Here is a 22,135-nt window from a genome sequence, read left to right as displayed (position 1 = left end):
TGTGAATTAAGATGTTGCTGAGGACAATGGAGGTGGCTGAAGATGCAGTTGATGTGGTCACTGGTTCATTTGCTGTTCTGCTCGCTGTATCTCTCTGCTGCTGAAGGATATGAAGCAGCGCTTACTTATAGGAAATGTTTATGTGTGGCCTTTGCTGTTTTTCACCCTGTCACTCTGATGCAGCTCCTATCTTTTAATCCCCTTAAGCCTCTAGTCTCTCACCAAAACGTGTCCCTCCTGAAATGTAATCCTCTTACTTCAGTTCCACTGCTATGCTCCAGTTATGTCTGTGTGTGTGAGAGCATGGCCAGCAGGGTTTCTGCTTGTGCCAAAGGTTGGAAAAATTTAAATATCAAATTACCTAGATGAGGAGTGCCCACACAATTATTGACCAAAGCAGTGTTTCTTAATCTTGAATCTCAAGATTCTAACATCCCAAATATTTGGTAAATGCTGTAGATTCCTTATGCTGTGGTGCCTCACCTGTAATGAAAAAAAAAAAAAAGAAAGAAAAAAAAAAAGGCATATTTGAATATTAGTTTAATCTTTGTGTTACCATTAGTTTGCTTGCCTCTATGCACAGGAATGAGGGCGTTGTGCAGCACCTTCTGCATTCTAATGGACCACCGTGCTTAGAGATCTAAAGGCCATTGAATAGCCAGGGAAATGCAAGGAAAATTTGGAATCACATTTACAAGTGCTGTAGACAAATAGAACAGTTTCAGGGAGGGAAAACTGGTGGGGTGAATGAGACCATTCTTCTGACTTGGAGGAAGCACTTATAAAGTGTAGTTAGTGCTTTACCAGGTGATGGGCTCTAGGACGCATCTCTTTACACAGATCCCAGTGTCTGGTACTCCATGTGAAAGTCAGTGCCCTGACAAGACCCATCTTGGAGATGTACATTCTACAACTCAGAAGAATGGAAGGGGGAGATCTCGATCGTGTTCTTGCATGACTTCACTGTACATGAAACTCGTCCCGTGCAAAGCACGTGCACTATTCAGCCACGTGTCTGTAACAGGACACAGCTGCTGAGCAGCACCACGTGTAAGAGTAGGACAAGTAGGGGTGAATTTTACTCAGGGCAGCATAATTTCCATGTGCCTCAGGTTTCTCCTCTACCAAGTGATTGCCACAGTTGCCTGCTTCAGGATGTTGATGTCAAACTCCTGGAGTGTATTTTGGAAAGGGTTGTAAATTGTTGACTGGCCTCATCATGTCCCTCTTACAGTTTGTTTGATATTGTCTTGTTCTTGTTTTGGAGATAAGATAATTTTGTAATGGATTTGTAATGTCCAGATACGCAATATTACTTATCCGGGGTTTGGCCTTTATGAAAAATGGATTTCCAAAACAGCAGTGTACTTATTTTTTAACCTCCTAGAAAATACTGCAGTAGCAATTTCAAGCTGGAAGGCTAGCTGCTTACATTTAGGCATAATTTTATCTTTTGTATTTTCAAAACTAAGTGGAGTCAGAAATAGGTGTTGAGAGCAGGGAGCCCCTATTTATTGCTTCAGCTTCTTGCCCAGTTCCAAAATGGAGACTGCAAGAGAAAACAGCCTCCCTAGAGATCTGGCTATATGATCTGGCTATATGTGTTTTCAGAAGGTATACAGAAATGCCTTTAGTAATTTAGCAGGCTTTTGTGTTTGTTTGGGGTTTTTTAAGTTACTTTTAAAAAAGACAAAATGTATTTTAATAAAATCTATTATCTTGTAAAACAGCTGCAGATTTCATGGGTGTCTAGATTTTGCAGATAACGAATGTGTAGACATAGAGAATGCGTGAGCATAGAGAAGATTGAAACTGAATTTTTTGAAGTCTAGCTTTGGTGGCAGTCGAGTTAAAAGCAGTTCAACAAAAGCAAATCGTATAAGCTAATACACTTTTTCTGAGAACTTTGATGCAATTTCCTGTGACAAAAAAATGCCCCTGCTCAAAGCTCTAGGGAATGAAGGGCAGGAGATTTACTGAGAATGTGAGACTTATTTATAACCCTTTCCCCTTGGGAAATAAACTTTAGAAAATGCAACGTCAGCATGTGTGCAGGAATGCAGTACAGTCCCCAGTAGGTCAGCCAGCACTCTGACAGCTGCAGTTCATTTTCTGATTCCTAGGAATAAATGCGAGAGGCAGAGGAACCCAGTGAAGTGAATTGTTTAATACTAGTCACATAATATCAGTACTTTTGACCTGATGCATGTGTGTTTCCTAAAAAAGTCTGAAACCAAGCAGGATTTTACTGGAACTGGAGCATGAGGGATGCGGAAAGAGAATGAGTAAATGTCTTTAGTTAACTGGAAAAGCTTCTGTTCCAATAGTCTAATGGCCCAGAGATTTTATTTTAGCAGAAAATGGAGGCGTTCCTGGGACTGCAGTGGTAAATTTAGTTCTTGTGCAGCTGCTGCCATTCAGCTCATTCAGACACACAAAAACCTCAGCCCTGCTTATGAGACAGTAACTGCGCTGAAGTTTCCCAATGAGAAACGGGGAAAACTTCCTCTTTTGGAAGGCCTCTCTTCAGCCAGTAGGTTTGGTAGTCACCCATCTCATTGCCTCAGACACTCTTCCACTGTGATCTGGTGATTTTGGGGTTACAGTGATGGGAAATGAGGCTGCTTGCACAGAGCATCCCTTTTTTCAGCTACAGCCGCCCTGCCCAGGAATGGTAGTTCGAGGTGCTCAGAGCACCATACTCTGGATACACAGCTCCACTGGCTTTGGCGTTTCTCAGAGACAGCACTGCACAGCGATCCCTTCCTGTGGTTCACTTAGAAACTTCTGCTTCTCCATGCTGAATGTGCAGCATTTAGATTTCCATGTGCAGAGGCAAACACATGTTTTTCTAGCTGACTCTTGTTGCAATTTTTCTTCTCTGCTTCTCATGTTTTAGGGCAAGTCAATATTTTAAAACTACTTTATGTAGTTTTATGTAGTTTTTTATGTAGTATCTGCTGAAGTGTGCCTACTGCCAGCTGCAGTTACTGAAACACTTTTTTTTTTTTTTAAGATCTTGATAGTGACTCAGTCTGAATGTTCCTGAGACCACAGGCATTTCTTGTTGGTTTTGGTGGGACTGCTGTGTCCTCATGGAGTGCTGGTTTATTGCTTCCTCCAGGAAATAATTCAGCCACGTGTGTCTTAGCCTGCAGGAGCTGCCTTGAGTCGCCTGCTTCCTGGTGTCCTTCTGAAGGTGTGGGACACAACTGTGAAGTCTTGTTACTTAGCTACATGTCTTTTCTTCACCTTATTTATTTCCTTTCTCTTTTAATAATCTCTTGCTTCAGCTGTCTTCATATAAAGACTTGTTTTATTGTTGATCACCCCAGTTGTCTCTTGCTGAACTATTGGCATTTCTGCAGTATCTCTTACTAACAGAGGCTGAACTCCTGATCCAGTTAATATTAGTGGTGGAATTCCCCCTGACTTCTATGGAGCCAGGATTTAGCTTCTAGTGACCATATGCAAAAGCTGTTGACCTGCCATTGGTTTTTATACTGTTTCAGTATTCATTTCCATCCGAGTTGTGCTTATCTTCTCTAAAAGTAGGAAAGGTATCAAAAATTTAGAGAATCTAAATCTTCTGAGCACTTGTATTCCACTAAAAATATTTTTTTAATCAATTTTCATTTGTGGGCATAACCTATTGTGACAAACGTAGTGGAGAAGATCAGTATCAGTAAACTTGGATAACATCAGCTGTTAGACATGGATTTAGGTGATATTAACTGACTTGCAGATAGATGTGGAATTCTTCCTCTGCTGTTTTGTCAGACACCCACTTAATGAGTGATATACAGGAAAGACTAATGGAGCACATAAAAATTCTGCTTCTGTCCTTTATTTTCCCTGCATTTTAATTGTTCTTCCCTTGATATCTGTGAAGTACTACCGAGTTTCCACTGTATGGTTGGAAGGTAACCAGAATCGGCAGGATTTTCTCCTATGAGTAACAGGTCCTAAACATCCTCTGAGTGAGGGACTGCCAGAGGATCTGCTTGTGACTGAAGTGTGCAGTATTTCTCAGCACACCCTTTGTTTGCCAGTTTCTGAAACCTGTTTATCTGTGACTCTTGAGAACCTGCACCCTCAGTTCCTTTTAACATTACTGAATATGTTGGTATTTCAAGTGCAGCACCCCAAATGTGGATATAAAATTAATGACTACAGATTTTTAAGCTAAAAAAGTAGCACATTTAGAGAGTTAAATCCTCTGTGTTTAAGAGAAGAGGCTTTTGCAGTTTTTAGAGCTGTGCGAGTCACGGAACTGCTTTTCCAGTGAGAAATGGCCTCTGGAGTCACTGTTGTTCACACAGGATTTATAGCAAAGGGAATGGTCATGAAAGATAGACCTGTGAAAGCACGAGACATGCATTGCCTCCTTGAAGTCTGAGTTTTGCAGAAAGCTCTGAAATACGTGATTACAAAAAATACCCTGTGCTGTGGGCAGGGGTGTTTAGTGATGGCATGGGAGGCTGGAAGTGTAGCCAGGTGTTTCAGAGTGCTGCCTTGCCAGGTTCTTGCCATATGCTGATACTCAAATAGTGTGATGGCTTTAAATGTTCACAATGCTAAACAGCAGACAGTGCTGATGATAGCACCAGCGGGTGCTCATGTGTGACAGTGTCCCCAGTACTGGTTTTCTGCCTTGTCCTATGCTTTGTCTGTATCCCAAAGCATTGGGTGAAGCTTCATGTGAGACGAGCTGTGCTTCTCTGGCAAAATGATATAAAATGCTCTTGGATTACTGGTTGAAGTAACCTGCTACCCCTAGAGAGTCTTTTTTGCCTTTGTTTCTGGTATCAGGGATTGTGTTTTGGTGAAAGAGAGGGTAGTTGGCTGTGTGTGTGCACTTTCCTTGGGCATTTTGAGTGTTAACCTAAAAAAGGTATGTAAGTGTGTGCATTCACACATGTGTGATCTTAAAATGACTTGGGCTAAATAGCCAGTTGATGCCTGAATTTCCTGCGTAATTGGCTCGGAACTCTGAACAGTCACTTGATTTGTTTGTTTGTTTTTTTGTTTTGTTTTGTTTTATTAGCAGTTTTATGCTTTAAAAGATTCTTGTTCTGCAGTTGCCCTACCCTTTAAATTAAGACTATACCTTTTCTCTTAGCTGTGCATCATCTTTTCTCCCAGAGCAATGTTTTTGATAAGTAGTTTGGGCTTATTTCTGTAAGGATGGTTGAATGTCTTGTTTTTCTTAGATATTATTCTTTGTGTTTTCTCTGACCTTAGAAACAATTTTAAGAAAGATAATGTGCTTAAAGCTCTCTACAACACCACAGGTTGGATTTTTACAAGTGATCTCACTCTAGCCAGTGTTTGGCTAGGTAACTTCAATGGGATCTGTAGGGCCCAGTTCCTCATTTACTTAAGTTTGATCATTTAAGATTAGGTGAGTTTGAAATGCTGCAGGTCAGGATACTTTGCAAACTACACTGATAAAAATTGGAAGGTGAAATTTGAGGGAAAACCAAGCTGGTCTGGACTAAGTTGGTATTACTAAACAGCTCTGATATTTACAAGAGCTCTTTCGAGAGCTCTTTTGTCATGTGCTTTTGGCCATATCATGTTCCGTGTTACCAAAAATATCCTGAATGCTTTCCCAGCATCATCTGGGAAGTGATTTCTCTTACTGTTGTTGTAAGGAGTGTCATTTGTCCTTATGGTCCATGCAGTCAGAAGTAGGGTAATAAGCAATCTTAATATCTTAAGATGGAAAAAGAGGAAGAGAAAATCCTTGAGAAAATAGAAGCAACTTGAAGTATCAAGCTTGCATTGGCATTGTATCCAAACCACACATGATGTGCAGACAGGGCAGCCGCCTGCTGCCCTGCCCAAGGAGCACCCACAGCCTGGTTCCACAGCAAGCGACTGAGCCTACAAAGTCGTGTAGACACCAAGAAACGCCAGCTCTCCGGAAGGTTCTTCTGGGATGTGTCTGTTGGCAGCTTGAGAAATTTCAAATTGGCAGTTGCCTAGAGGTTTTTTTAATCTGTGTATGTTTAAAATAGTCACTTGCTTTGGCATATCAACACATGTAGGGTAACATGAGAATTCCAGTAGTTGCATTAAACGTGATTACTTCGCAAAAGATAGAATGTTATTCCTTTTAATCTGTTTATAATTGCTGGCTTCCTCAGCGTTCCTATCTCTCTTTCTGCTGTTAAATACACAGAGTTGTTTGAAATGGCATTTTTGTTTTCACACAGGTGATCTTAGTGCATATTGCTTCCATTATCAGGAAAGGTGTAAATTTTTGGATCATGTCTTTTGTCGTTCATACAATTCTTTCCTTGAGGAAGGATTCTTTTGTTGTTGTTGTTGCATCACATGAAGGCGTGCATCCATTTTAGGCACGTTGTCTGGCAACAGCAAGATAAGAACAGCCATAAAACGTGTTTGATGCCAAACTTTGCAGTTTACTTGCTTTGTTAGGAATTGGGCATGTGGCATGTGAATATACTAAGTGTGCAAATGAATGTAATTTTAGTGAAATCTACCAGATTGATGGTCTTGTGCAGAAATTAAAATTTGCTCTTCCAGGTGAAGCAGCCTCAGCTCAGCAAGAGAAAGGCTTTTGTGTAATCTTGTAGCTCAAACAATTAAAAAGGGGAGATGGAGATCAGATCTCAATTTTGAAGTGGCAGCTGGAAGTGCAGGTTATCCATAATCAAGTGCACTTTGTGGAGCCTTTGGAAGTAAAGCAAAGCAATGCAAAATCTGGAAAAAATTGTATGTTAAAAAAAAATCTGGAGAACAAAGCATGGAGAAAAGGGCCTTTTTGAAGAGAATGCTGGCCTTACTTTATCCAGTGTATGGTTGGACTCAAGAATGGATCCATGTGTTGTATCCCGTGTACTCCTAAGACGAAACTGGCAAGACTGAGCACACAGCAATACAAAATGAGCAAAAATTTATACAGAAGTGTACCCTATCTGGAAAATGTAGGGATCTACATGTCTGTCAGGTTTGCATAGTATCAGGCACACCCATGCAAGATGTTAAGAGCTATTCACAAGGCAGACTAGAGATGAAGAACGTTGTGCGTCTGACCACACTGTGGTGCAGATGTAGGCAAGAGATTCTTATTTAGCTTCAACATTCTGCTATGTTTGCCCTGTTCTTTGAATTTCTTCTCATTTGTATTTCTTGTTTGTGATCTGTTTGCCTCCTTGACTTCCCTCCCCAAACCCTCAAGGGGCCTGTTCTTTAAACTCCTTGAACTCTGCCATTAAAAGCTATCCGGTCTGTCATCTTTTCCTTTCATTGCTCTTTCTTTTCTATTAAAGACGTATGATCTTGTGATTTTATTTCTGTTGTTGATGTTCTCAGATACAGCTCTAAGTTCAGCACCTGGAATAAAGCTTGCTAATTTTCCTATGTTTTACTTCCAGCCTTGTTTTTTGCCTTCAGGTTGTTTTTCCAAGTTTGTCTCCCACTGTGTGAAGTGGCTTGATGTGAACATGAATGAGCAAGTTAGTGAGCTGAGCAATCCACAGTGAACTTGCTATAGATTTTCCACTGTGATGAAAGATCTGAAATCTTTTGTTGGGTTTCTGAACTCATTGTGAATTGTTGGTCCAGGAAAATCAAGTGGGATAATCCAAGAACAGTATATGCTGGGCTAGATGGATGGGACAGATTATTTTAATTACTTTTTCAATATTTATATTGGGTTTCGAGGAAGGCAGAAAAAGGAAATAGGTGGTGTGTTTTCCATCACCGCCTTCAGTTTCCAGTGTCGGGGTGTAAATACTGCACAAGAGCAGAGATGCAAGGCATAGATGCCATTACTGTTCTTTGATTAGATGCTATTATTCTTCTAGCTGCATGTAAAAATCATTGATGAACCTTGATGATATTTCATTGTATTTTATGGACAAAAATTTGAAATGAGTAAAGTTTAAGAAATTTGCCCAGCACTGGCTTTATAAATTGTTGATGTGTTTATTGCTCTTCCATGATGACCTGGTGACTGCCAAAGAAATAAAGGGCACATTCAGTTAGTATGATGCAAAATACCATTTCCTACTGAAGTAATTAAATGTTGGGTTCTGTCAGTCATGAGATCTAGTGCTGACAAAGCTTTTGTAATGTAACAATCCATTCATTTTGACAGATGAAGAAAATAATTCCCGAAGCTTTCTCCCATTTCTTTTTTCTCATTCTATCCACAACTTGGATGTCCTTGCCATGACAATTAAGTGCATGTGCCAGTATTAACAACAACCTCCCTTCTCCCCAAACTAAAAGCATGTGTTCTTTTTAATTTCTACTGTTCAGGTATAGGGTTGCAGTGCAAGATTTGCATAAGATCTGGGAAGAGATTGTTAGGAAATCTGATACAATTATGAAACCTGAAACAATACCTGGGTGTGTACAGCTGCATGTTTGTAGAGCAACTGTGCATTCATGCTCTGGTCATGGGACTTGATAGAACTGAGTTTCACTTGCCATGCAAGGGGCATTCAGCTACTCAGCTCTTGCACCGCACCTTTTCACGCAATGCCATTCTGTTTCCCATTCTGTAATTCTCATAAGATCTAAGAATGAGAATTGCTGTATGAACAGGAGCAACTGTTGCTTCGGCATTGTTTTCTACAAATTTTTTTAATAAGGAAAGCAACTGTTCACCCAGAAGACTTTTGAAATGGTATCTGTGCCACTTGTTGATAACAGTAAGTGATTTTAGATATTGACCTTGTACTTAAACTATCACTGTAAAATGCAGATGTGATATACAAAATTAGTTTAAAATGGCCTTTGGATTCCAGGTATAAAACCACAAGTAGGCAGTGCCCTTGCTGATCTGCCCTGGTTTATTTAACTGTATCTCTGTTGGGCTGAGGCATTAGCACTTACCTTGTAGGAATCTGCAGCTAGGACACTGGAGTACGAACATAATCAAAACAAAGGGCTCTGCCCTCCATTCCTGAGATTTTAGCTGGAGAACTCATCATTGTATGAGGAACTTAACCCATTTTATCATGTAAGATAAAGTAACATAAAAGCTGTATTGCAAAATGGGGAATATAGTGCCCTATGAGGCCACTGTGTGTTAGAGAATTAAGAATTTGCGAAGCAGGCAGGTGCTAGGTTCGTGCACTGGTGGCTTGAGAAGGAAGACCTTCCTCTGATGACCTCTGCCCTCTTTTCCCAGAGCAAGCGACAGTAAAAGTCACCTTCCTAAACCCTTGGGATCTGTCTTGCAGTTTCTTCTCCAGGTCTATGAGCAGAAATAAAGATGGGTTTAGTATTGGCCATACTTAGGACTAAATGTGGGTGTGTAGTCAGGGGTGTAGCCAGAAGAAGGCTACACAAGCTATAATACTGCCTCCTCTGTTGTCTTCTGTTTACCTGCCTTAATGACTGAAAACCAAAATGTTAGAAACGCAAAATCCAAACCATTTTACCAAGGTATTTTTTCCCTTCCATCCTGGCAAGGACATCCAAGTTGTGTTTCTCTGGGGTCCCACTTGCTGAGGCTGCACTAAGTCTACAGCTGAGTTGGGAGAAAGGTCAGTATGATACATTGGTATCATGCACAAGAGCAGCTGTGGCTGCCTGAATTCTTATCAGTGGGTAGGCACCCTCCTTCTGGCTCAGCTGATAGCAACTGGTGTTCATGGGTTCACAAGGCTTCTGGATTTGACTACGTTACTTAGCTGTTGTGCTTCGTGGAAAAATCGATATGTTATTGTAAGGAAGCAAGGGTAAAATAAATTGAAAGGACTGAATATGAAAGACTGAGGTAAATTGAAGGATGAGAAGGAGGTGGTGGCTTCTACATCTCTGAACTGAAAAGGAAGAGCTATCATGCAAGAGTAACCAAGGAATGGTGGCAGAAGGGAAAATGAGCCAGCAAGGTGGAGAAGGCAAGTTTAAGAGCCCTGCAGGAAAGTAGACGTGAGCTGAAGCCACTGCTGAAGGAAGAGTCAGCTCTGTCGCTTACAGTAGGGAGCAAATTCAAGGGGAAGGTTGGGAAGGGGATTCAGGCAGTTGCAAACAAGTGCATCTGTAGTTCAGAGGAATGTGTCACTGTGGGAATGTGTAGCAATTTTTCTTTTGTCAGTCATTTCCCTGCTTCTGCCTTCCTCTTTGTTTCCCTAGAGCCAGGCTCTGATTCAGACCTCAGAGCAGCAGCTGGCAGTGAGTAGCTCAGGAAAATTTAGGAGTTACACTTGTAATTTTTTGCTATCTAGATGTTTTTTCAAGTATCTGTCAGGTGGTTCTAGTTGAGTCAGATGACTTTGAAAGGTGGGATTCCCATTATCCCATACAGGAAGACTGATCCACTAAAGCAGAGTGACGCTGGCTTTAACTGGTGATAATTGTATGTTCTGTGCTGGCAGATGTTGCATTTGTCTGGACCTTGAATTCAAGTGCAAAGACTAATGCTTTTGCAAGAGGGAAGGAGAGGTTGTTTGGAGCTGTAATTACCAGAGTAGAATATCTCCTACTGTGCAGTGGGAACAAACTAGAAAATGTCTCTGAAGACCTTTATTTGGTGGGTAGGGATAGTACCATAATAGAAGCTTAGCCTTTCCACTCCCATGTCAGCGTTAATTTGTGAATAATTGTTAAAAGATCCCAGGATGAATGTTCTGATGATGGATAGAGTGTGAAAAGTGAGCTTTTTTGTTTGCCTTTAAAATAATTTTTATCTATTTAGCATTTCTGTTCCTCAGTACTTGTGACTGACATTGAAAACTGCATGTTCCAGGAGCTCCTTCCATGGCTTTACATCTCTTTTTCGATCTTAATGACTGCAAAACATATGGCATGCTTAATGTATTGCAGCATGGGAAACACTGGCAAGCACTGGCTCTATTTAATGGCTTCCACAGTGTTTTTTTCTGAAAGATAGATTATTATTATTATTTTACTTGCAAAAGACAATTAAACAGTACAGATAGACTTAGTGAACTGTATTACTTAGAGTTGTTTCTGTTGCTGTTAACAATTTTTTAAAAAAATCTTTTTTTTGGTCCTTTGCAGAAGCTGGCAAGAAAGCGGTGTATGTTCCTTCAGTAGGGGTGCTGCTTGGGTGGTAATAGTGAACTGGGAATTGCTGTTGCACAACAAAACTCAGTTGTTTATCTGTTTTCAGCCCAAAACATTTTAAAGTCTCTGTGTATATAGAGTGTGAGACTTGGAGCAGCTGTTTTAAAAAAGTGCCTGATTAGAAGACAGGCTAAGACATGGTCAGTTGGTGTTCAGGGGCTGAAACGATTTTACCTGGGTGATGGGGTTGCTTGCTAGTTCACTGGCCAACCAGACTGGGAAATGTGTGTATATTTGCAAGTCTGTGGTGGATCTGGTAGCAGCTATTGGGTCAATTGTCACTCTTTGAAAATAGGGCTGAGTTGGTGCTTCTCCTGCTGGTCAGTTTAAGCAGCCCATTAGAGTACAGATTTTGGCCAGCATGGGCTGAGGCTTTTGTGAATTTCCTGTTGACTTTATGGATGTACCAGCTTTATGTAGTAAAGTGACGGAGATGTGAAAGAGTGCATAGGTGTCTAGGAGTCATTTAGAAATATCGCTAATACTTAAATAGATGTGTGAATGCACTCTGTAACCCTTAAGGGAATATTTTTCAAGACCGCTTTTTTTTTTTTAATGATGGGTCTTTCATTAACAAAACCAACTGTTCACAGTCATCTACTGACTGAAACCTCTGATAGGTATGTTTCCAGCAGTAGATCAATAAAGATAGTATAAGCATCTGTCTCTCAGAAGCTGCTGATATCCATCAGATAAAATCAGTTCTGGGAGCAGAGCAGAAAAACTAGTTTCTGTGGCATGGCTAAGAGTACATTTGTTGTGCATCATTTATCATGTTGTGCAAATATAGGTCTTGTCCTCCGGCCTGTTCATGCTTACTGAATTTTAGCACATCCATTTCAACACAGGTGTCTGTTTAAGTTCAGTCATACTCCCTTGCAGGCATCTTCTTCAGCTAGACAGTAGTATCTGGGCAGTGTTGAGTTAATGTGAAGAAACCTCTGCTTCAATTTTGTCTTTGACATCTAGGGCTGGATTTGAGACTGTCACCTTCATGGGTCTGTATGTGTTGCTTCAGGCAGACTTCTTGGCCATGGGTCCTTCTCTTCACTACATTTTCTCTTGTCCCATATAGCCTTGCTTTGTTTACCTCCCCCGCATCCCTAGAAGGCCAAGCATAGCCTGCTTCCCCCCACAACTCGCACATATGCAATGACGAGTCTTTGTGCTTGCCAGCTGGTGTTCATCTCTTTTCGTCATAGCTTGAGAACATGTCCCTGCCTCCTCCTTTCTTCTTTCTGTCTTCTATAGCTTCAATTAACTTTTTTTTTTTTTTTTTGCTGTTGCTATAGTTACTCTGCCTTTGATGAAATCAGCTAGATTCTTCATGTAACCATTATGTCCATATTTTGGGGGGTCCTTACATGTTTGTTTCTGTTCTAGGAATACTGTTATCTATGTAACAAAATATCATAGTAAATTCAAAAATCGAACTCAGCCTTGCAGTACACAGATCTGGCATTCATGTCAATGGTAATTTAGGCCACAACTGTTCCAGAACTGATCCTTGCTGATTTTTAACTTGGCCATCAGTCAAAACTGAAGGGGATTGCCTGGACATTTCTCCTCTCTTCAGAACACTGTATTTGCTTCCTCACGTTTTAAGGGAGGACACACAATTTCTATCCATCAACTGGGGCAGTACCCAGGACTGTGTTGAGAGGCAGGTGATGTTGCAAGGAAGGGACTGCCTCATTTTGTAAACACATGCTGAAGTTTTTGCCTTGCCTTTTCTCAGCACAAGGCTTTGAAGTTGTTCTGGGGATGTGCTGTAGGAAGAGATGTCTGGTAGCATGGGGATGTAGCACCTGGGTAACGAGCCACCCAGTCTGACTTGACATGGGCTTTAGTCACTGAAGGTCACTTGAACTGTAATAAACCACGCATGGGAGGTCTGAAACCAGTGTGTTATATCCAAGCTGATCTAGGAGTAACTGCAGTGGACTGGGTTTTTTATGTCCCCATTTGTTATCTATGCAGGTCTTCTGATCTCAGTCTCTATCTGATCAGTCAGTGCCAATGAGAACTCAAAGAGGGGACTGTTGAAGTGTCTCTGTTAGGTTAAATTATGTTCAGGAATAAATGTGAGAGAGTTTGTTTCCTAAAATCCCACATGAAAGAATGCACTTCCAGAAACTCTAATCCAGCATAGAGTCCATAGACAGTAGTAAATTTGCACTGTTTTTCAGAGGGGTTAAGTCTCAAACCAATTTATATTCCAGCTTCCCAGACTTAGAGGAACAGAGATACTGTTCTCCCACCAACCATTATGACTTGATCTGGTTTTAATATTTGTTTAGAATGAAGTATTTCTTGATGGATTTTGTTTAGAAAAGCTTTTGCATAACAATTTCTAGGCTCTTACCAGTGGAGTAATTATGTCACCTTATGGTAAACTGATGCTCAGAAATCAGAATGAAATATCTTGGTGAAAGCTACAGTTTATTTTGGTATAAGAAGATTGTCATAATTATCAGCCAGGATCTGTGCACTGAACAGTAACAGATACATTCATCACTGATTTCAGTGCAGCTTCTGCATTTCCATTTTGTATGTTTCCAGCTTAATTCTGAGTTCTGTGGTAAATAGGAAGTTCCTCAGTACTGTTTTGTCTCCTGAAATGACATGCATGTGGTTATTCACTATTGTTTCCAAACATCACTGTGATACTTATGTTTTTCTTTAAGCAAGAGCTTTCAGGTTTAGTGATTGGATGTTTACCTTTGGATGTAGATAAGGCAGGGCTGAGAAATATCCTTTCCAAATTAGATGCCACCAGAGGAGAGGGCTTTGCAGTATTCATTGAGAGAATAAGTCGTTGTTCCAGTATTTCTATGTTTGTACTTGTCTTGCCTATGTGATTTTCTGCCAGGTAGTGTCTTGTTAAGCAAACAAAGTAATTTAGTGATTGCAATAGATCAGGCTGATGTCAATAGAAACAGCATCCTTAAAAACCACAGCTGCAAGACTTTCTCCATGGAATTTGGTTTCTAATACCAGCTTTAAAATATCCTCATAACTGTGATTTGTTGCTGCAGTGATCCTGTTCTTCCTCTTTCAGAATGAGAAGGCTTTGGGGCATTCCATGAGCCGCTCTAGTAACATCTCAAAGGTACGTTTCTTGGTATAACTCAGTCTTTGATAAACTTGGGGATGCTGGCTTTTCTTTCATTTCAAATCTGGGGTTTTATACTGTGACAATGTGACCAGTAGAAAATGCTTCTTATACCTGTCTGGCATTGATAGTCACTCCTGAAACATTAGAACTCTCCAGTGTTTTACAGACTCTCTTTACAGGTCAAATGAAATGGAAGCTACAGTAGGTTTTCTCTTTCACACTGTCAGCCTCCTTAGCTTGGTAGGAGCAAGATCAATGACAGATGCCTGAGATCTTATCTTGAGGGGAAAATTGCTCCAAAAACATCACTCAACTATGTTCTTTTATGCCCTAAGCTATCTGATGTAATGTTCTCTAAGATATGTAGAGTCACGCATCCTGTAATATGTATTGGATATGTGCTTAAATATTATTTTATTGTTGCTTCAACACTGAATTATTGTTAATGCCATGAAATGCATTGTTATCAGGACATGACTATGTAAGTATCTTAGAATATTTGCTGTTAGAGGCCTTGACTTTGTGAGGGAAGTGTGATTCTCTACCCATTCTCCTCACACTTCTATGTAGCCAATGGACACATCAAAAGCACAGTTACTTTGTTGTGCCATTAGGAAAAAAGTATCTTCTGCCAAAGATTACTTATTTCAATACATACCCTACTGCTACGTCTGCAATACAAATAAGATGATTTTTTTATTAGCTAGAGGCCTGATGCCTTTTTGCTTCCACAACTATAACTACTTAGAGCCTTCATGCAAACAAGGCTGTGCTGGTTGACCAGTGTTTTTCATGGGGTGCATAAGCCTCAACCCTTTGTTGCCACAGTTGATGTGGCTGGTAATAGTGACCTTTAATGACAGAATGAGTCATTCTGGCTGTGACAAACTCAAGTCCCTTTTTGCTATTCTGAGTACTTCGGCATATAGGAAGCTATTAATGCCTATCTGCGGCAGAGGAAACTGTGGCTGCACTTAATTTATGGTTTATATGAACACAGACAACTTTGACTTTGGAGCAGAAAGACAAGATTACCAGGTGTCATAAATAATGAGCAGGGCAACTGGCCAAACTGGCCAGTGCACAAGGTACTGAGGAAGCTGAAAGTGGTGTTGTCATGGAGTGATGCAGGATTGTGTTTTGCATTCAGCATCAGAAAATCTGCATTCGCAGAAAGGGTTTTGAAAGAAATACCATGTGAGCGTAAATTCTCATCTGTGCTTTTCTGGAGTGGGACTGTGCCTGTTCCTTCTTACCCTGGTTCTTCTTTTCTTAGGGATCCTTAATTGGATTTTCAGGTGTTGTTCAGCAGAGATGGTGCTTTTGTCATTGTCATTGTACTTTTCCCAGAGTGTCTGATATTCAGCATAACGAGCCTTTTGGCAGCAGCAGTTTGGTACCCATACAAAGCTGCATAGCATTCTTAATTTATCAAAAACTGGTAGCGTGACAGTGCAGTGGGAAGGACCTTGCACTCTGGCAAAGCTCTCCCTGGGAGTGCTGGCAAGTGAGACATCAATATTTGCATTCACCTTGAAACACTGAAACATTCTACATGATGGCTGTGGGTTGCAAAAGCTAAAGTTCTAAGGGGAACAGAAGTCAGCTTTGCTGGTTCAACAGGTGAGACTTCTTGGTTGCAAACATGAGCTTCCCAGAGGTGCTGTTGTTCTTACTGCTTCTCTGTCACCTCTGTCTGATCCTTTCTGTGCACTTGCTCCAGTCTGGAGATAGCTTCTAACAAGAGCAAGAAGTGGCAGTCCCATTGCTGAAATCAGTTCCCTCATTGGCCTCATGCATCCAAACACTGCCTTGCACATCCAGGAAGTTCACTGCTAAGCTGCAACAATTTATTTTGCAGTCTACAGGTGGATTGGCTGTTGCAAGCAATTTGTAGGACGAACCAGGAAAGATTATAGTAGTGGGAAGCTGAATAGAAGCATAAATACATGGAAAATTTTTCATTCGTTCTGAGGTTTAATAGGAAAGTACCTTTTATTTCTGTTTAGGATAGTATAACAACCTGGCCAATGAGGCAGAGTGAATGCATGTAAAGGAAAAAGTATGGAAATTCTTGGCTGCCCATATAGCCCTTTCTGAAATCCTCAGAACTTGTTGATGCTACACCATTTCAGGAGGAGCTATTTAACCAAAGTCGAGTTTAATCAATTGCATGCTGCATTTCCAAATATGTTGATGTGTGCATGTACAGAAATAATGATCACTGTTCCTGCAAATGAGTGTTTCAGCTATTATTTTTCCACCCAAATCTAGCTTACAGCATAGCAATGTAGCAGATCTGCTACAAATGCTTGGCATTGACACTTGATTCAAAGCCTTTCTGGTGCTGATATGTCATTATGAACCTGCTGTGATTATTACTGTGTATCTTTCCACTGCTCTCAGTTGCACAGTGCAATATGAGTGGAAAGGATTGAGTCAGAATTCAGCCTCTAGCCAAGAGAGGATGCTGTGTTACTCAGTGTGATCAAGAAAAGCAATGCCCTGGGACTAAAAGTGATCAAGGAGGGACGCAGACAGATGTTGCCACTGAAAATTGTATCAGCTGGTAGAGGCAGCAGAACCTCTCGAAACATAGACCCAAGTGTGGGGCCAGGTGGATCCATCCCTTGGGAGGAAGGGGCAAAAAGGCAGTGCTCCAAGAGGCAGGTGCTAAGAGAGGCCAAAGAGTTGCTAGTACGTGTGGCCAAGCCAAGAATAAGCAATCACCTGAATACTTGGCTAGGGATAGTGGCCAGAAGTAGCAGAAAAAGGAGTAGGGAATAAGATGTAGGAGGATCATCATGTGGTGCCATTAGGTTTTCTGCAGTCTGTTGCACGCTGGGGGATGTGGCATTCCTCCAGGCCCTTCTTTGCTTTTTTGGTGTGTATATTTCAAACACTCCTTTTAAATCTGCTCCACATGAAACGGTTGAATTTCTGTAATCTTTTCTATGTTTGTTTTGAAATTAAAAAAAAAAAAAAAAGAATGGTTTAGGCAGGTTGAATTGATTTAGTCATGGGACTTGGACACAGCCTGATTCCCAGCTTCCCCTGTTCAAGCCCAGTGATGCTGATTGCAACACCCCCAATTGGCACAGGGTATGCAGCTCAGATCCACAACTCAGCTGTTTACCTAAAGCCAGCATTTTTGCCAAGAAGCCACTGTTCACTGGTAAATGCCTTAATCATACAAGTCACACAGAGAAATAAGTAAGCTTTATAGAAGTTTCATGCTCTAAATATAGATGAAACCACAGCTAGTCACTGAGAGCAGCTAAAAGGGGGATTTTCAGTGGTGGTAATTTGTGCCCTCTGCTCTTAGATAAGGAAGTGTGCTTACAAGCAGATTAAACAAGGTCACTAACAAAGCTGATCTGTAAACAGTTATCCTCAAATTAGTGATATTGTTTAGCTTTAAGATGTCTGATATATCCTGAAACTGATGATGTGGCATATGGAAATATCTTCAGGTCATATGTGGGCTGTTCCTGTCATCTGATTGCTTTGGAGGGCTGAATTTAGCGTGGTGGGGAAGCACTTTGTAGTCTTATTTCTGTGGACCTCTAAGGGGTGAACTTTGAAAATGCTAATACTGGGATCAAAGCAAAGGAATCAAAAGTGAACTCCTTAAAAAATGTTAATGTTTTGTCTTTTCTGAAGGCCTGTACAGTTTTATCTTTTGAGCAGAAGCACACTGCAAAGTATTAAATCATTCTTGGGCTGAATGGCAGCCAGTGCAGATGCAAAGTGGTAGCCTAAGCTTACTATGAAATTTAAAATCCATTTAGGCTGTTCATCAGCTTGGAACAGATTTAGAAAAGCATATGAATACACACGTCCACTGTTGCCTGAAGCTTTGATGGATTCAGTGAGCATTCGTCCATACAAAAGCAGTCCAGGTTTTTCAGTCACAGAGCTTAGCTCCCCTGTAGTCTATCAGATGACCAAGGCTTACTGAAAGGAACTGCTTCCCAGAGGTGTTCTGTTCAGGTACAGGAGCCTGGGGGTAGGGAAATAAAAGTTGTTTAGAAAAAAATTAAAATTCCTTTTACTGAGCAACTGGGGAAAGAAAAAGACAGGCAAAACTGTATAGTGTGAAGATTAAGGTATGCTCTTTTGCCACCCACAAGAGCAAGCAATCTCATGCTGGGGCTCGGTGCAGTCGTGTTCATAAGGAGTGCAGTAGTCTCCCTGTGCTGTGATAAACCCCCTCTCCTGGGCCTGGATTCTTACGTCATATAGGTATGAGGGTACTCTGTGAAGGAGGAACCTGCAGGAGTTCCCTCTTTTGTTTCCTCAGCCCACTCAACGTATTTTTAAGAAGATTTTAAAGTCAAAAGGCTGTTTTTCTGTTGTTCTTCTCCCTGCAGAACCTGCGTAATTGTTACTGGGTTTAGTCAACATTAAGCCTGTGCTATAGGCAGGTTGAATTATGCTTGAGGAGATTTTTGAAAGGACAGATGACCTCCTTTCTCTAGTGCCTTTGGCTTTGATATCTCTAAAGTTCCTGCCAGAATCCTGACTTCAGCTTCACTCCTACTTTCTAGACATAATTTTTATTATAGTTATATACACTATGGAAAGTAAGGAACAAAGTTCTTCCAGCAGCTGACTGCTGTTTCCTATCAAATTGTTACCAAACTTGCATGGTGGAGTTCATAATCCTGAAAATTTCAGATGCCTCTTTCCCACAACTTTTTTTTTTCCCGCCCCAGCTCCCCGCATTTTTTTCAAGCACTTTCCATTCTAACAATGCATCTTATCCCAGTTAAAGACACTTGATTTTAATATGCACTGGAAGTTAAAATGGTACAAGTCTGGTAGGGAGAACTTAACAGAGAAGACCAGAAGTGACTGATGTTTGATCCTGCCATGTTGGTATTTAGGAAAAGCTTTCAAAAACACCCTGTCAGCAGGGCTGTCTGACCTTCACAATGTCCATTCTGTCCCTAGGTGGCCTGTTCTGGCTACAGCAAGTGTCAGGTTAGTACAGTGGGCACAGCTGGTAGCCTCATTGCACTGCTGCTTGGGTGTGCTAGTTCAGCTGGAGGCCTGCTTTGGCAAGCATGGAGTGAAAGGACCATGTCTGTTCCACAGATGAGCACTGGAGACTTCGCAGCTGTAGTGCACTTCAGTGGGAGCCCTCAGCCAGCATGTACGTGAAATACAGCACTTGCTGAAACCATAAAAACACAAATGTCTTGCATCCTGGTAGATGGCTGGAGCCAGGCAGTTATATTTTTTCTGCAGTGGCTTGAGAGAAGTTATGGATGTTTGCTTGGGTTTGATCGAGACCTCCCTGCCAGCCTTCAGCCCAGGCTCAGGACTTCTCAGCGCAGCAGACAGAACGCAGTTTTGTCACTGTGAATGAGACAAGGCTGGGGCTGCCCCTGTCAAAGGGAGAGGAGGTGAATGGGGCAGGGGCGGCAGAGAGTCGGATTCCCTGGGTCTTTTTGTAGTTGTCCTTTCCCTATCTGAAGCCCGGTTAGCTATGGAGCACCTTGCAGTGGCATTTGGTGCTTTTTATCACAAGGCCCACATCACTGTTGTTTTCTTTCTTAGATCACTGTCTGTTCCTAGATTCTGCCAGAGGAACAGGTATGGGGTGGTTGGTCTTGTTTTCTGTGGTATAAACTAAGAAGGGAGCAGAGCCTGTGACTTTTGTTGCTTCTGGAGATGTGCCATGCAAGATAAGTGCCTGCCATGTCCATGTCTAGCAGCAGCCTTGTTGTCTTAATATGCATTTAAATAGGATCCGTGTGAGAGAGATAAAATAGCTCTTTGGCAATGAGTTCTTCTAAAACACAGGGTGTGATAACCATTCCTCTGATTCTCTCTTTCCTGTGTGCTTCTGCCACATTTGTCGTTGTGATGTGTTAATACCAAGAGAGATGAATCTGATTCAAACAAAATTCCCAGTGGCCCATTGCAGATCACAGCACTGTGATCTCGTGCTGAAAAAGCATCACAGTGCAGTGGGATTGCTTGGGGTTGGGATCCGGATTAAAGGTAGTGGGCCTTGATTACTGGTAGTGCTTGGAACAGAACATCTCTGGGGCAGGGGTGGGAGATGTCTCCATTTAGCCAACATGTGCCGTGGTTAGCTGTATCTCTTTAATCCCCAGAGGAACTGGTGGTAGTTGGAGTTGGCTCAGTAGAGAAGACCGTCACTATGCTCCCATTGTTTTTACAGGGAGCGGGGGCAGATGGAAACTGCTGCAGTGGTCTAGTGGTGCTTGAGGCATCTTTCAGCATGTCTTTTTGACAGCAGGTGCAGCTACCTTTTGGGATTTTTATTGCTCTCTTGTTTTATATATGTTTTTAGCCCAGCAGAAGAGCATAGTTTTGAAATGGGTTCATTACAGTGTAAAGGCAAACCCATAATCAAAATGTGAGGTAGAAATTTGGGTTGTGGAGTGTTTGGCCCCTTGCTCTATTGCTAAATTTGTATTTGGCTGAAGCTCCTTGTGCTGCAGTTCCTCCCGAGTAAAAGATTTCAAACTGTGCTTCTTTAACTCTTTGTCAGCTCAAAGGAGAGGTGTGCTCTGTTATTAAATATGTATAGTGCTTAGTATGTTAGTTCCAGGTCCTTAGCTGAGACTTCTAGGTGGTTTTGTAGCACAAACAGTAGGGCCACCGTATTGCTCCTGTTCATGTGGCACCTAGAAATGATAAAGTTTGCAGGTGTGGAGGAAAACCTTTATTTGCTTCCTTCAGATTTCCAGTCAGTGGAGGAATTCTTCTGTACCTAAGTTGTTTCTAACTTTTTACCTTCCATGAATAATTTAATAAGGTTTTTAGAATGTGGCAGGCCCTATTCTTTAGAATCAGATATAACTGCTAGTATTGAAGTGCAGCCCAGAGTGAGACAACAGCAACTGTACACAGAAGTGCCATCTCAGGTAAGGAGGTTATCCTGGAATATATACCCAAGCCATTGACATGTTCATTATGGCTCACTTCAAAGATGACTTTATTTTCTGAGGCAGGGTGGGGGTTTTGGTGTGCAGCATGTAATCAGAAAAGGCTGAGTCCTTTCAGCAACAGATCACACTGTTCATGGAGTGGGGGCATAATGAGAAAAACAAGCTATTGGCAGCACATATACATATATACATATGTATATGTATATACATATATACATATATATGCACACACACACACACACACACACACACACACATATATATATATATAAAGATATATCTTCCTGGTGGCAACCCTCCAGAGAGCTGTAGGCTTCCAGGCATTGCTGCCTTCAGAGTCACTGTGATTATCTAAAACCAGTGTGGAAGGCTACACTGTGACCTCACTGAATTGCATTAGATGGGAGTGTCAATATACACAATCAACTAACTAGTGACCTTTACTGCTGGGCTATTTTAGGCAAGCAGTCTGGCTGTAAAGGGTAATTCACTAGTGCATAGCTCCAAGTCTCGTCAGTGGAGGTGGTACTCCTCCATGCAAAGGACGTGAAAGTCCACAGAGATTCAGCAAGTGATCCTGGGGTTAGAAGGGTCATATTCAGGCTTTCAGGGCTTAGTCTACCCATCACATAATGAGCATGGCAGAAACCTATGATGAGTACTTTAAAACTTACCATTGCTGCCACCATCACGAGCAGCCAGTTTAACCAAAGGTGCTGCTGCTGGAACATTAAGGGTGGTGTGTGTGCCAGAAACTACAAAGTGGTGAAGGCTTTGATTGCTTATTTTCTCAGCTGTGCCTTGTGTAGAAGCAACATCAGAGCTCCAAGTTACCTGGAACCACGTCTCTCTGTTGCATTTACCCATCACATTGCTGCCTCTTTGCCCTCTTCTTGCCCAAGGCTGCCAGTGTTTCTTCTTTTCTGTGGCACCTCTCTGCCTGATAGCTGCTGTATCTGAGTCAGTAAACCCAGGCAAGCTGTGTGCACCTCTGCTTCTAGGACTGGCAGGA

At 41.5% G+C, this 22,135-nt stretch overlaps 1 protein-coding gene across 25 annotated transcripts in view; it reads left to right on the top strand.

Annotated features, from left to right (window-relative positions):
- MARCHF8 (membrane associated ring-CH-type finger 8) overlaps positions 1 to 22,135 on the top strand; it is a 98,448-nt gene that overhangs the window by 57,940 nt on the left and 18,373 nt on the right. For 22 of the 25 annotated variants that reach the window (XM_065067333.1, XM_065067334.1, XM_065067345.1 and 19 more), the window contains one exon: positions 14,138 to 14,188. The exons of 1 other annotated variant lie outside the window; for it this stretch is intronic. In XM_065067333.1, the coding sequence (XP_064923405.1) occupies positions 14,138 to 14,188 (51 nt within the window). Of the gene's footprint in view, positions 9,888 to 14,137; positions 14,189 to 22,135 lie in introns of all 25 variants that reach the window. 2 more of the 25 variants (XM_065067344.1, XM_021299178.2) reach the window with 2 other exon arrangements.

This window comes from Columba livia, chromosome 6, assembly GCF_036013475.1.
Source record: "Columba livia isolate bColLiv1 breed racing homer chromosome 6, bColLiv1.pat.W.v2, whole genome shotgun sequence".
Lineage (NCBI taxonomy): Eukaryota > Metazoa > Chordata > Aves > Columbiformes > Columbidae > Columba > Columba livia.
This window is presented reverse-complemented; position numbering and strand designations above follow the sequence as displayed.